The 13,207-nt window shown below is 37.9% G+C and overlaps 2 protein-coding genes across 5 annotated transcripts in view; one reads left to right on the top strand and one right to left on the bottom strand.

Annotated features, from left to right (window-relative positions):
- The window catches only part of XPOT (exportin for tRNA), a 161,151-nt gene that overhangs the window by 91,954 nt on the left and 55,990 nt on the right, over positions 1-13,207 (bottom strand). For 3 of the 4 annotated variants that reach the window (XM_077775249.1, XM_077775248.1, XM_077775251.1), the window contains 2 exons: positions 12,153-12,232; positions 7,489-7,518 (listed from right to left, as the gene is read on the bottom strand). The gene's annotated coding sequence lies outside the window, so the exon portion shown is untranslated. The remainder of the gene's footprint in view (positions 1-7,488; positions 7,519-12,152; positions 12,233-13,207) is intronic. The other variant, XM_077775250.1, reaches the window with a different exon arrangement.
- Positions 1-13,207, top strand: part of CUNH12orf56 (chromosome unknown C12orf56 homolog) — a gene marked incomplete at its 5' end in the record, with an annotated part of 86,526 nt that overhangs the window by 48,475 nt on the left and 24,844 nt on the right. Inside the window, 3 exons of the mRNA XM_077775271.1 lie at positions 602-1,007; positions 6,214-6,284; positions 12,231-12,375. Of these exons, the coding sequence (XP_077631397.1) occupies positions 602-1,007; positions 6,214-6,284; positions 12,231-12,375 (622 nt within the window). The remainder of the gene's footprint in view (positions 1-601; positions 1,008-6,213; positions 6,285-12,230; positions 12,376-13,207) is intronic.

Genomic DNA, 13,207 nt, shown 5'->3' on the forward strand with positions numbered 1-13,207 from the left:
GTATTAGCAAGATATGAATCAAAGAAAACACCATTAAAAAACCTCACTTCATATCTCCATGTGAATAGTTTTTCTTCATAGGATCCATTAGAATTGCCCAATAAAGGAAGAGACAGGTTTCAAAGGCAGAATGAAAAGTTCTTACATTGGAAATGTTGGGGTTTGGTGGAGGACAGGCACAATACTTTAGATATAGAAAGTGCTTCTTTAAATATCACTGGGTACAGTTTTATTTCTGAAAGCAGAAAAGTATAATGAAGAAGTCTACCCACTAGGTAGGGTAAGCAAGTGAGATTAAATCACTCCCTTCTCCTAATAAGCATTCCTTTTGGGGCACGTAGGTGTCTCAGGTGGTTGAGGATAATCTTGATTTCAACCCAGGTCATGATCCCACGGTCATGAGATGAAGCCCTGCATAAGATTCTCTCTCTCCCCCTTGCTCTCTCTCTCTTTCTAAAATTAAAAAAAAAGTATTTCTTTTATGTGAAAATATTTATTTACTTTCAAAGTCTTAAACTGCTGCAATTGGGCCACCAGATTCTCTTTGTCCCTTACTGTTAAGTTTCGAATATTATGTTTACCACTACATTCTGCCTGACAGGTACCACCAGGAGAGATGCACACCATCCACAGACTCAACCTTCTGTCCTTCAGACCTCAAGGAGCTGTCTCTTCATGGCCAAAGTGCCTTACGACCTTTACCCACCCCCTCCAGGAGGAGCTATCAGTCCACATCAGCTACGGGAAAGGCTGTCACCCTGCCATCTCGCACAAACAACACAAAAGAACCCAAGGGACTTTCAGATCACAAAGGTTCTCTGAGTGAAATCCCTTTCAAGTGCAATGGGAACGGAAATGAGTTTTACTCAGGAAATTCCTCCCTGGCCTCCCCTTTACAGAGCAACCCAAACCTAGAGAGAAAGGCGTCGGAACTTCATTTGTACATTATTTCCACAACCTCATCGATATTTCTGCACTTAAAAAGTTCGTGGACCAATTACATTATAGTAAGTGTGCTCTGAAGTTAACTTTGGCTGGAGTACTTTTTAAAGCAAACATGTCTTTCCTGCTTTCCAAAATGTCCTGCTTTCCAAAATTTAGCCCCGGAATTTAATAGTATTATGAAAGACAAACACTCTGGACAATTAAGGCTATGATATTATTCAGGCTATTGCAAGAAGGAAAATGCTCATTAATGAGTATCTTAAAGAAACAGAGATGGACCAGGGGATTTACAGAGGCAGGTAAATAAGGGAGTATCCTGGGAATCATGAAAAAGGATGGAGAAGGTCCTATCTTGGAATATTTGTGAGGAGGGTGGTCTTTTTCAGTTAGCTGGGGTGTTTTCTCAACCACTTCTGCTTTCAGAGAGCACAGAGCTCAGATAAAGTTCAACATTGTCAATATGCCTTTGTATTTCTTAGCTGAGCCATTGAAAGTAGGTTAATGGGGGTCATTGTCATAGGAGCAGATAATTTTGGAGAGATTACCTAGGCTAAGTACCTTATTTTGTAAATGAGGAAAGTGAATATTTTAGGTGCTTACTCAAGATTATATAGTAGGTTTAGGGACAGAGTGAGAATTCTCATTAGTAATCTTTTTATTACATGAGGATCAGTTTAAAAATAAGTAATTTATTACAGAAATAACATGATTCTTTTCAATTATCTTCAATGATACATAATTTTTATTATTGACCTTATAACACAACAATATTAAGAAATATGATAGGCTCTTTCATTCAGAAGAAGCTAAGGAAGCAACGGGTTTTTTAAATGGCTAAAAACTGAAAGACTGCAGGACAAGTCTTTTTTCTCATAGCCTAGTTCAGAATGGTCGAATTAAAAAAAATTTTTTTTTAGTGTTTATTTATTTTTGAGAGACAGAGAGACAGAATGAGAGCAGACAAGGGGTAAAGAAAGGGAGACACAGAATCTGAAGCAGGCTCCAGGCTCTGAGCTGTCAGCACAGAGCCCGATGTGGGGCTCGAACTCATAAATCATGAGATCATGGCCTGAGCTGAAGTCAGACTCTCAACCGACTAAGCCACCCAGGTGCCCCGACTATGGTTGATTTTTAAATTACATGTAAATTACATGCTCAAAATTCCTCCCTAAATTTTTATTTGTAAAAACGTTTTTTTTTTTTATTTATTTTTAAAATTTATTTCTGAGAAAGACAGAACGTGAGCAGGGGAGGGTCAGAGAGAGGGAGACACAGAATCTGAAGCAGGCTTCAGGCTCTGAGCTAGCTGTCAGCACAGAGCCCGACGCGGGGCTCAAACCCACGAACTGTGTAATCATGACCTGAGCCAAAGTCGGACACTTAACCAACTGAGCCACCCAGGTGCCCCCATAAGTATTTTTTAAAACGTATATGAAGGCAAGAGTTCAGGCTTCAGCTGGATGGGAACTCAGTTCCTTAGGGCAGATGTCATTCACAAAATCTTATAAAATCATTCATTCATACAGTGTTGGCTTGACTACATATATGTGATCAGGAAAAAAAAATACTAGGGGGAAAAACAGACAAAACTGTACATTATCCCTGCGATGTGGGAAAATAGTGGGGCACTTAACCGATTAAGCCACCCAGGTGCCCCAAAAAACATTTTATTATTTTATTTTATTTTAGTTTAGTTTTTATTTATTTCTAGGAGAGAGAGAGAGACAGTGTGAGCAGGGGAGGGTCAGAGAGAGAGGGAGACACAGACTCCGAAACTGGCTCCAGGCTCTGAGCTGGCAGTCAGCACAGAGCCCGACGCGGGGCCCGAACCCACGGACTGCGAGATCATGACCTAAGCGAAAGTCGGACGCTTAACCGACTAAGCCACCCAGGCGCCCCAAAAACATTTTATTTTTAAATAACCTCTACATTCAACGTGGGGCTTCAACTTAAAACCCCAAGATCAAGAGTCACATGCTCCAGTGACTGAGCCAGGTGCTCCTAAATTTTTAAAAAGCTTTCTCCAGATTAAGAATTTAAACAAATTATAAATATAGAGGAAACTCTGGTCTATTAAAAGGAGGCCACATATGTTGTAACAGAAATACCAAAATTTAATCCATCTAAATATTTCAAAATGACCATTTATGTTTCCCTGAATTGACAAACTCCTGGTTTTAGTACTACTTTTTAATTCTGCAGTGGAGGCATGATTGGGACAAGTCAGACAGGCAAACTCATAGCTCTTCTGATAATAAAAGCAATCACAATAACTGACATGTATTGTTATTAACAGGTAGGATCTGCTTTGATGCTTTCTGTATATTAACTTAATTAATCTGCACAATGACCCTAGGAGGTAGGACTGTTATTCTCATTTCATAGATGAGGAAATTGAGGCACTGAGAAATTAAATGATTTATGCAAGTTTGCACAACTAGTGTGGAGCCAAGATTTGATTTTTTTCTATGACCATTGAAATAAATGTGGGTACAGGGGGGTTATCTTTGAGTTGGTAGATGCTATCAATAAAAAAAAAATTTTAGTGTTTATTTATTTTTGAGACAGAGACAGAGCACAAGCAGGGAAGGGGCAAAGAGAGATGAAGACACAGAATCGGAAGCAGGCTCCAGGCTCCGAGCTGTCAGCACAAAGTCCTATGCAGGGCTCAAACTCACAAATGGTGAGATCATGACCTGAGCCAAAGTCAAACACTTAACCGATGGAGCCATCCAGGTGCCCCTAATAGATGCTATCATTAAAAATGTCCCATCCCTTGGGACACCTGGGTGGCTCAGTGGTTGGACGTTTGACTTTTGACTTTGGCTCAGGTCATGATCTTGCAGTTTGTGGGTTTGAGCCCCATGTAGGGCTCTGCATTGAGAGTGTGGAGCCTGCTTGGGATTCTCTCTTTTTCTCTCTCTCTGCCCCTTCCCTGCTTGTGCTTTCTCTCTCTGACATATATAAACTTAAAAATTTAAAAAAAAAAACTTGTTCTATCTCTTGAAAGATGGAAAATGGGCAAGTATTTCATACATAAATGATAAATCAGGTGAGCATTCATTCTAGGAAAAAATAAGACGTTAATTCAATATAAACACTTAAAATGTTCTGACTTTTGTGACACTGTTATTTCATCATGTTGATCACTTTGGTTATTCTTGGTAATTCTTTCATAAGTTTTAGGAAATTAAAAAAAAAATCTCCTAAATCAATCAGATATATCTTGGCTAACTGATCTCTTGTGCTTTGAGATCTAGAATGACTATGCACATTGAGTTAGGAAAATGCTACTGGGAAAAAGGAATGGATGTGTTAACTCTCTCTATGTTTTTGGGGAAAGTAAACCTAAACCATCCAGTGAGAAATTAGCACTCATTCTGATTTTACAGGTTTTCAAAGAGCCAAGTCTCCTTCAGTGACCCATTTTATCTCCAACTTTCACCAAAAATAATTATATCTGAGTTCATTGGCATCTCAAATTCTACAAAAACAATATATGGCAATTCTCTGCCATTTATATGTTGTGAAGATAGGTGCTAGAAAGCTAAATAACTAAGGAATATCCCCAAATTAAAATTCTAAATTTAAGATAACTATCAACATCTAGAGAGAAAAAAAAGACAGCTTTTTTTCCCCCTTGCCTTAAAACAATGACAAAAGTAGTTACGAACAGAGTCACCAGGCTGGCTCAGTTAGAACATTTGACTCTTGATCTCAGGGGCCTGAGTTTGAGCCTCACACTGGTTGTAGAGATTACTTCAAAATACAAAAGTAGTGGGGCGCCTGGGTGGCTCAGTTGGTTAAGCGTCTGATTCTGGATTTCAGTTCAGTTCAGTTCATAATCTCATGGTTCATGAGTTTGAGCCCTGCATCAGGCTCTGTGATGACAGCACAGAGCCTGCCTGGGATTATCTACCCCCACCCCTGCCCTGCCCTCTGGCCCACCTCTGCTCATGCTTTTTCTCTCAAAAATGAAAATAAATACACATTTTTAGAAAATAAATAAAAAACACAAGTAGTGAGAAAAAGCACATCCTCCCCCTCCCCCAAACCATTCACCATCCTGCTCTGATATTAAGGAATGAGAAGGGGGGGATGGGCATGGAGGAGGGCACTTGTGGGGATGAGCACTGGGTGTTATATGGAAACTAATTTGACAATAAACTATTTATAAAATAAAAAAAAGGAATGAGAAAGGGGTAAGTTTGTTTGGAGTTGTAAATCAGCAACATTTCAGAAATCTTCAGACCTGTCTGTTAAGCCTTAATATAAAAGATTATTTAGAGGACTTGCTGAACACTACATACTAACTTATTTTCAAGACCCAGAATGAATGGAAAATGGCAACACTAAAGATTTGAGGAAAAAATAACTATTAATATGGGAATAGTTAAGAAAACTATTATATAATCTATGCTAAGAAATACTAGGTAATTATTAAAAAGATTGAAGTAAACCTACATACATAGACACGGAAAATTATCTACCATATATTAAGTGAAAAAAAAGTTCCAGATTAATATATGTGATGTAATTTAGCTAGTACTAAATATATATTATAAAAAGATATCATCTAATATGTATATACTATAGATGTATTTTTTTAACTTTATTTTGAGGGAGAGCATGCACATGTGTATGCATGCACGGTAGTGCAGGAGGGGCAGAGAGAGGGGGAAGGAGAGAGAATTCCAAGCAGGCTCTGCACCGTCTACCTTAGAGCCTGCCTCTGGGCTCGATCTCACAGACCTCTCTCTTGAGCTGAGATCAAGAGTCAGACACTTCACCAACTGAGACACCCAGGCGCCCCTACAGATGTACGTTAAAATTAAAATGTTTTTATATAACTGAAAGGATATAAACCAAACTGATAATAATATAGTTATTGTTGTTATTTTGTTGTTTTTGTTTTTAATTTCAGTATAATTAACATACAGTGTTATATTAGTATCAGGTATACAGTAAGGTACTTTGGCTAGTGGTATGGGAGGGGGAGAGAGAGACATGGAACTTTGTCTTTTGCTTATGCATTTTTGTACTGTTTGATTTCGATAGATAATTTCATTTTATAATGAGCAAGTATCATGTTTAAAAACTTTTTTAAGACTATATAAGGAACCAAGTACCCTGTGGTATTATTTACATAAACAAATCATGTACTATGGCATGGATTGAGGAATAGATATATGGTATTGACTAAAAGTAGGAGAAATTGATTTTCAGTAAACAAAATTTCTAACTATTCCCACTTTTTCCTTCTTTTAGAAAGCTACTCTTTTACAAGATCCCTTATATGTTAGTGAGCCCAGTCCTACCGGAAGTCAGAAGCCATACAGGTAAGGAGTGATGACATGCTAGAGTTGCATGGGGGACTGTTCTCTCCTCTTTGCCTCTCATAACTCTATGTGTTGATGACCATCACATTTACACCTCTACTTCAACTCTCTGCCCTGAATTTTAGGTCTGTAAACAGTTACCCATTGGCCATCACCTCTTGTAGGTCTTACAAGAACTTTAAAGTCAGTATATTCAAAACAGAACTCAGTGTTTTCCTTCTGGGACCCGACCTTCCTCTTGGTGTTTCCTAACATGGGGCCTGATGTCGTTATCCCCAGATCACCAAAGCCAGAGTCCTGAAAGTCATCTTTACCTTCTCTTTCCTCTTCTGCACCCCCCCCACNTGCTTATCTCTAATATATCTGGATAACATCGACTTCTTTCACTGTCACATGCTCAGCCCAATTACCTTTGTTCTAAGCTCCTACAGTATTTTCCTAGCTGGCCTCTGCCTACACTCTTGACCCTCTCTAAACCATTCTCCATAACAACAAAGAAATCTTTTGGAAGCACAAATCTGGTCATAAAATTCCTTCCCTTAAAGTCTTTGAATGGCTCCCCACTGCTTTTAGGAGACAGTCTAAACTTTACAGCAGCTTATAAAGATCTTTCTGATGTCTCTTTTCATCTTTCCATCTTCAACTGTTGTGTCCCCTCAACTCCTGCCCTAACCTTCTGATCTAAATGATCTCACAGTTCTCAGAAAGCTCCCCCACCTTTTTTTGTTTGGTTGTTTTTGTTGTTTCCTCTATTCTGGAACCCTGCTCTCTACTCTTCTTCTCCTTCGTGAATAACTTCAAGTCATCAAGTCTTAGCTTACTATTCCTTTCTCTAAAAATCATTTCTCAAAACTCCATTAGGAGGGGCCCTCTAGAACATTCTGTGCTTACCATCTTGTAGGACTTAACAGTCTATCTTATGATTGCTTGTTTGATTATGTGCTGTCCTGTTATGTATGATGCTCCTTAAGGGCCAGGACTATACCTTGGTCATTGGCACATAGTAGGCTGCCTTTATTGAATGAATGAATAAATTGTCAAAACAATTAAACCTGAATCTAACTTAAATTAAAGTGTGGGTATATTAGCCTTCAAAAAGAATGCGGTCCTGACACATGGGACAAGATGGATGAACCTTGAAGAAATTATGCTAAGTGAAAGAAGCCAGACATAAAAAGGACAAATATTGTGTGATTCCACTTACTTATAAGAGGCACTGAGAATAGGCAGATTCCTAGAAACAAAATAAAATAGAGGTTACTAGGAGCTGAGGGGAGAGGGGAATGGGGACCTACTGTTAATCAGCACAGAGTTTCTGTTTGGGAAAATGAAAAGTTCTGGAAATGGATAGTAGTGACGGCTGCACAATACTGTGAATGCACTTTATAACACTGATTTGTATACCTAAAAATGGTTGCAGTGGTAACTTTTATGTTATGTATATTTTATTTCACTTTTAAAACAGGTAAGGGTGTGTATGTATGTGTGTGTGTAAGGGAACAGATAAAACAAGACTGGCAAAATGTTAAAAATTAATGAATCTACATGATAGATACATGGGGTTTCTTACAAAATTTTCTTCATTTTTGTGTATGTTTAAAAATTTCCATAATAAAGGTTTTAAAAAGGCTAAAGAAACATAATAAGCAAATATAACAAGTATCTCATTTATATCTTGATTTTAAAAAACCAAAAATAAAAAAGACATTTTTTAAAACAATTTTTTTTAGTTTATTTATTTATTTTGAGAGAGAGAGAACAAGGGAGGGACACAGAGAGACAGAATCCCAAGCAGGCTCTTCACTGCCAGCACAGAGCCCAATGTAGGGCCTGAACCCATGAACCATGAGATCATGACCTGAGCCAAAATCAAAGAGTCTGACATTTAACTGACTGAGCCACCCAGGTGCCCCTAAAAAGACATTTTTAAGACAATGGAGGACATCTGAATATGGACTGGGTATTGGCCCATATCAAAGAATTATTGATAATTTTGTTGGATGTGATGATGATTTAGTAAGAAAATGTTTGGTTTTTTGTTTTGTTTGTTTTTTTAAATGTTTTTATTCATTTCTGAGAGCGAGACAGCGTGAAAAACAGAGGATCAGAGAGAGAGGGAGACACAGAATCTGAAACAGGCTCCAGACTCCGAGCTGTCAGCACAGAGTCTGACGCGGGGCTCGAACCCACGAACCATGAGATCATGACCTGAGCCAAAGTCGGATGCTCAACCGACTGAGCCACCCAGGTGCCCCAAGAAAATGTTCGTTTTATCTTGAGATATATTCTGATGTATGTAGGGGTAAAGTAACAACATGATTTCTTTTTTAAAAGATGGTAATACAGATAGCTTAGAATTTCTACATGTCTTCATATGTTTTTGTAAAAAAACATCAGTTTTAGTTTTAGTGCTTTATTTCAAGTGATTTTAGGGGCGCCTGGATGGCTCAGTCGGTTAAGCGTCCGACTTCGGCTCAGGTCATGATCTCATGGTTCATGGGTTCGAGCCCTGTGTCAGGCAGGCTCTGTGCTAACAGATAGCTCAGAGCCTGCAGCCTGCTTTGGATTCTGTATCTCCCTCTCTCTCTGACCCTCTCCTGCTCACACTGCCTCTCCCTTACTCTCTCTCTCTCAGAAATTAAAAAAAAGTGATTTTAAAACTAACTGGATATAAAATAGGCTTTAACTTTGTATATGTGTGACCTGAAATTTATCCTTGAAGGTCACAAAGAGAGTTGAGTTCTACCACTATCCTGACTCAGGAAAAGCGTATTTCTTACAAAATTAATTCCAAAAGGCAACACATTTAAAATGCAGTGATTTAAAATGCACTCTGAGGAATGTGGTATATGTACAAGGTATATAAGACAAGTCTCTGCCTGCAAGGCACCTTCAGTTTAAAAGGAGTAAACGTTCTTTGGGTTTCAAATTAGAACTCTGTCACAAATGTGAGTTCTGTAACATCATATGGATGTATAGGGATCACTGTGAACATATACACAGTGCTTCTGAGATAATGTATGAAAAGCCTTTTCCAGCTGTAAACCATTATACAAATACATTATTTATATAAAATATCCAAAAAAATGAAAACATATGGGAAAAATAGTGCTTATCATTAGACCAAGAATCCTTCTTGCTATGTTATTTGAGTGAATCTATGTTTTCTAGCTGATGAAAAAACAGAATATCTGTTAAAATTAATGTACAATCTGCCCTTATTCCTAAACTGAATAATGGAGTCTTCTGGCACTAGACTTTTTATTATTTAAATTAGTCAAAGTTTATCATCTATGTAAAAACACATATTCTGAATGGTCAAATGAACTGTGATTATATTGATGCCTCTACAGAAATATAGACTCCTGAATTTAACTTGTGTTTATGATGTACATGAAACCTCAATTTATATATGAGTTGAGTTTTAGTATGAAGAGATTTAGTAGAAGAGATTAGATTTTTAGTATGAAGAGATTAGCTTTTTCTTATGGAAAATTTTTTAAGTTTGGCATTTCAGTCTAGTACCATAGGTGCCAAAGGATAAAAACTGTCCCTATGTGAATCTCAGCAAATTGCTGACTAATGGGAAAAATAGGAAAGTCAATTGGAAAGTATTTCTGCTGGTATTCTTTCTGAGCTTGTGCTTTTCTAAGCTCATTTGTTTGTGAAAACTATTTAAATGAAATGTGATAATAATTAAAAGTGGATGTATAGGGAAGTGGGATCTCAAAGCTCATTCATATTTATTTAGAAACCATTTATTAAACATTTAGTTTGGGCTAAGCACATGTAGTAACTAAAGTATCAAAATGATGAGGTAGGTCCTATTGTGGTAGGAACCCCTCCCTAAGGAGAAAGAAAAAAATGAAGAAGAGAGGAGAGAAGACTTCAAGGTCACCTAGATATGAGTCCAGCTGCCTACATCCCCCATGTTCTTGTAAAGTTAAACAACTTAATTAGACTGCATGTTTATGTGTGTTACCATATATGGGAGACAAAGAAATAGAAAATGTATAAAAAAAACCTATGCTATATGAGGTGGGCCACTCAGTTCTTTTGGGTACAAACCCAACTGAGCGGTGCCGGCATAATAAAATTGCTTCCTGGAAAGAAAAGTCTCGGTGTCACGACTCTCTGAGCGAGAATCCTGCAACATTACCATCATCCTTACTTTACAGATGAGGACACTGAGGCACACAGAGAGTAGGTAACTTGCCCATGATAATTACTCAGCTGAATAGAGGCAGATCTAGAATCTGATCAGCGTGTCTGATTCCCATATTTATAATCATGTTCTTCTGCCTCTGACTTCTATCCCTGAATTCTCGATGACCATTTCTCTTCCAGAGTCCACTAGAAAAGAGACTGTTTTTCAGGAAGCCTTCCTATTTTTGTTAATAAGAGGCTCAGTGATTGGATAGAAGAGAAAATTCTTAGTTTTTGTTTTGTTTTGTTTTGTTTTGTTTTTTTTAAATAAAGGAGGAGACAGTAGGCAAGGGCTAAGATTCCGTGCAGTCATATTGGGATAAATGGCTGGTATTAAGGTTGGAGTAGGTGGTAAAAATATTTTTACTTCGGGGCAACTTCGGGTGGCTTGGTTGGTTAAATGGCCAACTTCGGCTCAGGTCATGACCTCACTGTGGGTTCGAGCCCCACATTGGGCTCTGTGTTTATAGCTCAGAGCCTGGAGCCTGCTTCAAATTCTGTGTCTCCCTTGCTCTCTGCCCCTTACCTGCTTGTACTCTGTCTCTGACTCAAAAAATGAATAAAAATGTTAAAAAAGTTAAAAAAATAATATTTTGACTTCAAGTCAGAAATTTTAGGAAGTTTCCATCAACCCACACAGACTATGAAACATCTCTCCTCCTATTACTTTGCACCCTGCTTTTCTGAATCATTAGTTGTATGAACTTGGACAGACTACTTAACCTCTAACATTCCATAAATGTTATGGTAATTCCCAGCTGTACCCCCTTCCTGGGACTGCATGAGCTAGTACGTGAAAAGTACCCAGGACAAGTACACAAATCCAACAATGGGGCAAAATAGGATTAGTGTGATATATATGATATGTGGGAAAAGTGCTACAGGAGAGGGTCCCCATTCAGGCTGGAATTAGACAAAGCTTAAAGTGGGGAGGCGTTACTCTCTTCAGCAAAGGCAGCTTTTCCTGATGTGTCGAACGCACACGGGTCAGTGACAAGAGATGAATGCACATGGTACTCTGACACGGCAGGAAATAACTCTGAATTCCACAGTGGAACAGTGATTGCTTTTCCAGCTAGTCCATTCTCACTAGGGAGAACCTTGGGGCTTGGTGCCCAAAGCATCAGCTCTCTGAGACATGCTCATCTGCCTTTTTCTCAACAAGAGAGCCAGCCTCAGGCTGGGAATGTGGTGCATCAACTTTGAATCTGTGTTGCTTCCAGGCTGATTTTACAGTTACCTGCTATTAATGGCACAAGAGACTGGTTCTCCTTGTAAAGTAGTGATACAAAGTTTTCTTTATGAGTAAACTTCTCTCTCTCTCTCACACATACACACACACGCACACGCACACATACACACACACACACACACACAAAGTAAGTTGATTTAAAGAAAATATATTAAGCAAATAATATTACATTTGGGTCAGGCAGTATGGCGGATGGTATGTAGCAAACTCTGAGCAAGACTATGAAAGAGGGACAGAAGTTTCCTAGGGTCACTGAGAGTATTCCTGACATGGATACAGCTTGAGTAAAGGGACATAGGTAAAAGTATGTCTGGAGAATTATAAATAGCTCAAGGTTCATTACTAATGAGTAATAAAACTAGAAGCATAAAACTATATTAAAATTCCATTAGAAACAAAGTTTTACAAACCTGTCAATAATTGTTGATATTCTTCAACTGCTGTTTCTTACCATTTTTTACATGGATTTTTTTCTTGTGTTTCTGTAGATCTGAGGAGAAAATTAAACACTTCAGTCAACTTAAATCTGAACTTTTCCTTAAAGACAATACTTTGAGGAGGATACTTTGTTTAATTATGGAACTTAAAGTAGCAGCCCAGAAAAACTTCATTCTGAAAAGGCTTTTCTGGAAAGTAGGTGTTTCTTTTACTTTTATCTTTGAACTGTGTTCCGTCTATTTATCAAATGCAGCATATTCAAGCATGTAGTAAAATACAAATAAATGTCTTGTATTTGGAAGCTGTATTTTAAAATATTGACGGAAATTTAATGTAATCATGACTTAGTATTTGAAATCTTGCAAGATGATCAATAATGTTTATGTGTGTGTTGGAGGAGAGATGGGGAAAGAGAATGGTAGCAAAAAGTACTGTACGGTGGGTTGGTTTGGCAGTGTCCAATAGAGGTAATTAGAGGGAAGCTTCTGGCATACAAGCTGTATGGGTACAGAGAGTGAAAGGAGAAGGTAGATTTTAAGAAGGTAAACTGTTTTTAAGAAGAACTTAAAGAAAACTTCTATAAGAAGTTTAACTCTCTTAAAGAGACAGAAAGCAGATCAGTGGTTGCCTGGGGCCTGGAATGGGATTGACTGCAAATGTGCACAAGGAAATTCTGGGTTGTGGTAATGGCTGCACACTGTATAAATTTATTAAAACTCAAAATGAATACCTAAGCAAACTTTATGGTATATAAACTATACCTCAATAAAGTAGTTTTGTTTTGTTTTGAAAAAAAGAAATTTAACTCTCTTAAAATCTACCTAACCCTACAATAAAATAATTGTACAATACAATAAAAATACAATACAAATAAATACAATAAAAAATACAGTTAAAACAAGTTACTTGTGAGCGTAGGACTGTTATTTTTTTTTTAATGTTTATTTATTTCTAGGAGACAGAGAGAGAGAGACAGCGTGAGCAGGGGAGGGTCAGAGAGAGAGGGAGTCACAGACTGAAACAGGCT

The sequence above is a fragment of the Crocuta crocuta genome, unplaced genomic scaffold (assembly GCF_008692635.1).
Source record: "Crocuta crocuta isolate KB4526 unplaced genomic scaffold, BGI_CrCroc_1.0 scaffold97, whole genome shotgun sequence".
Classification (NCBI taxonomy): Eukaryota; Metazoa; Chordata; class Mammalia; order Carnivora; family Hyaenidae; genus Crocuta; species Crocuta crocuta.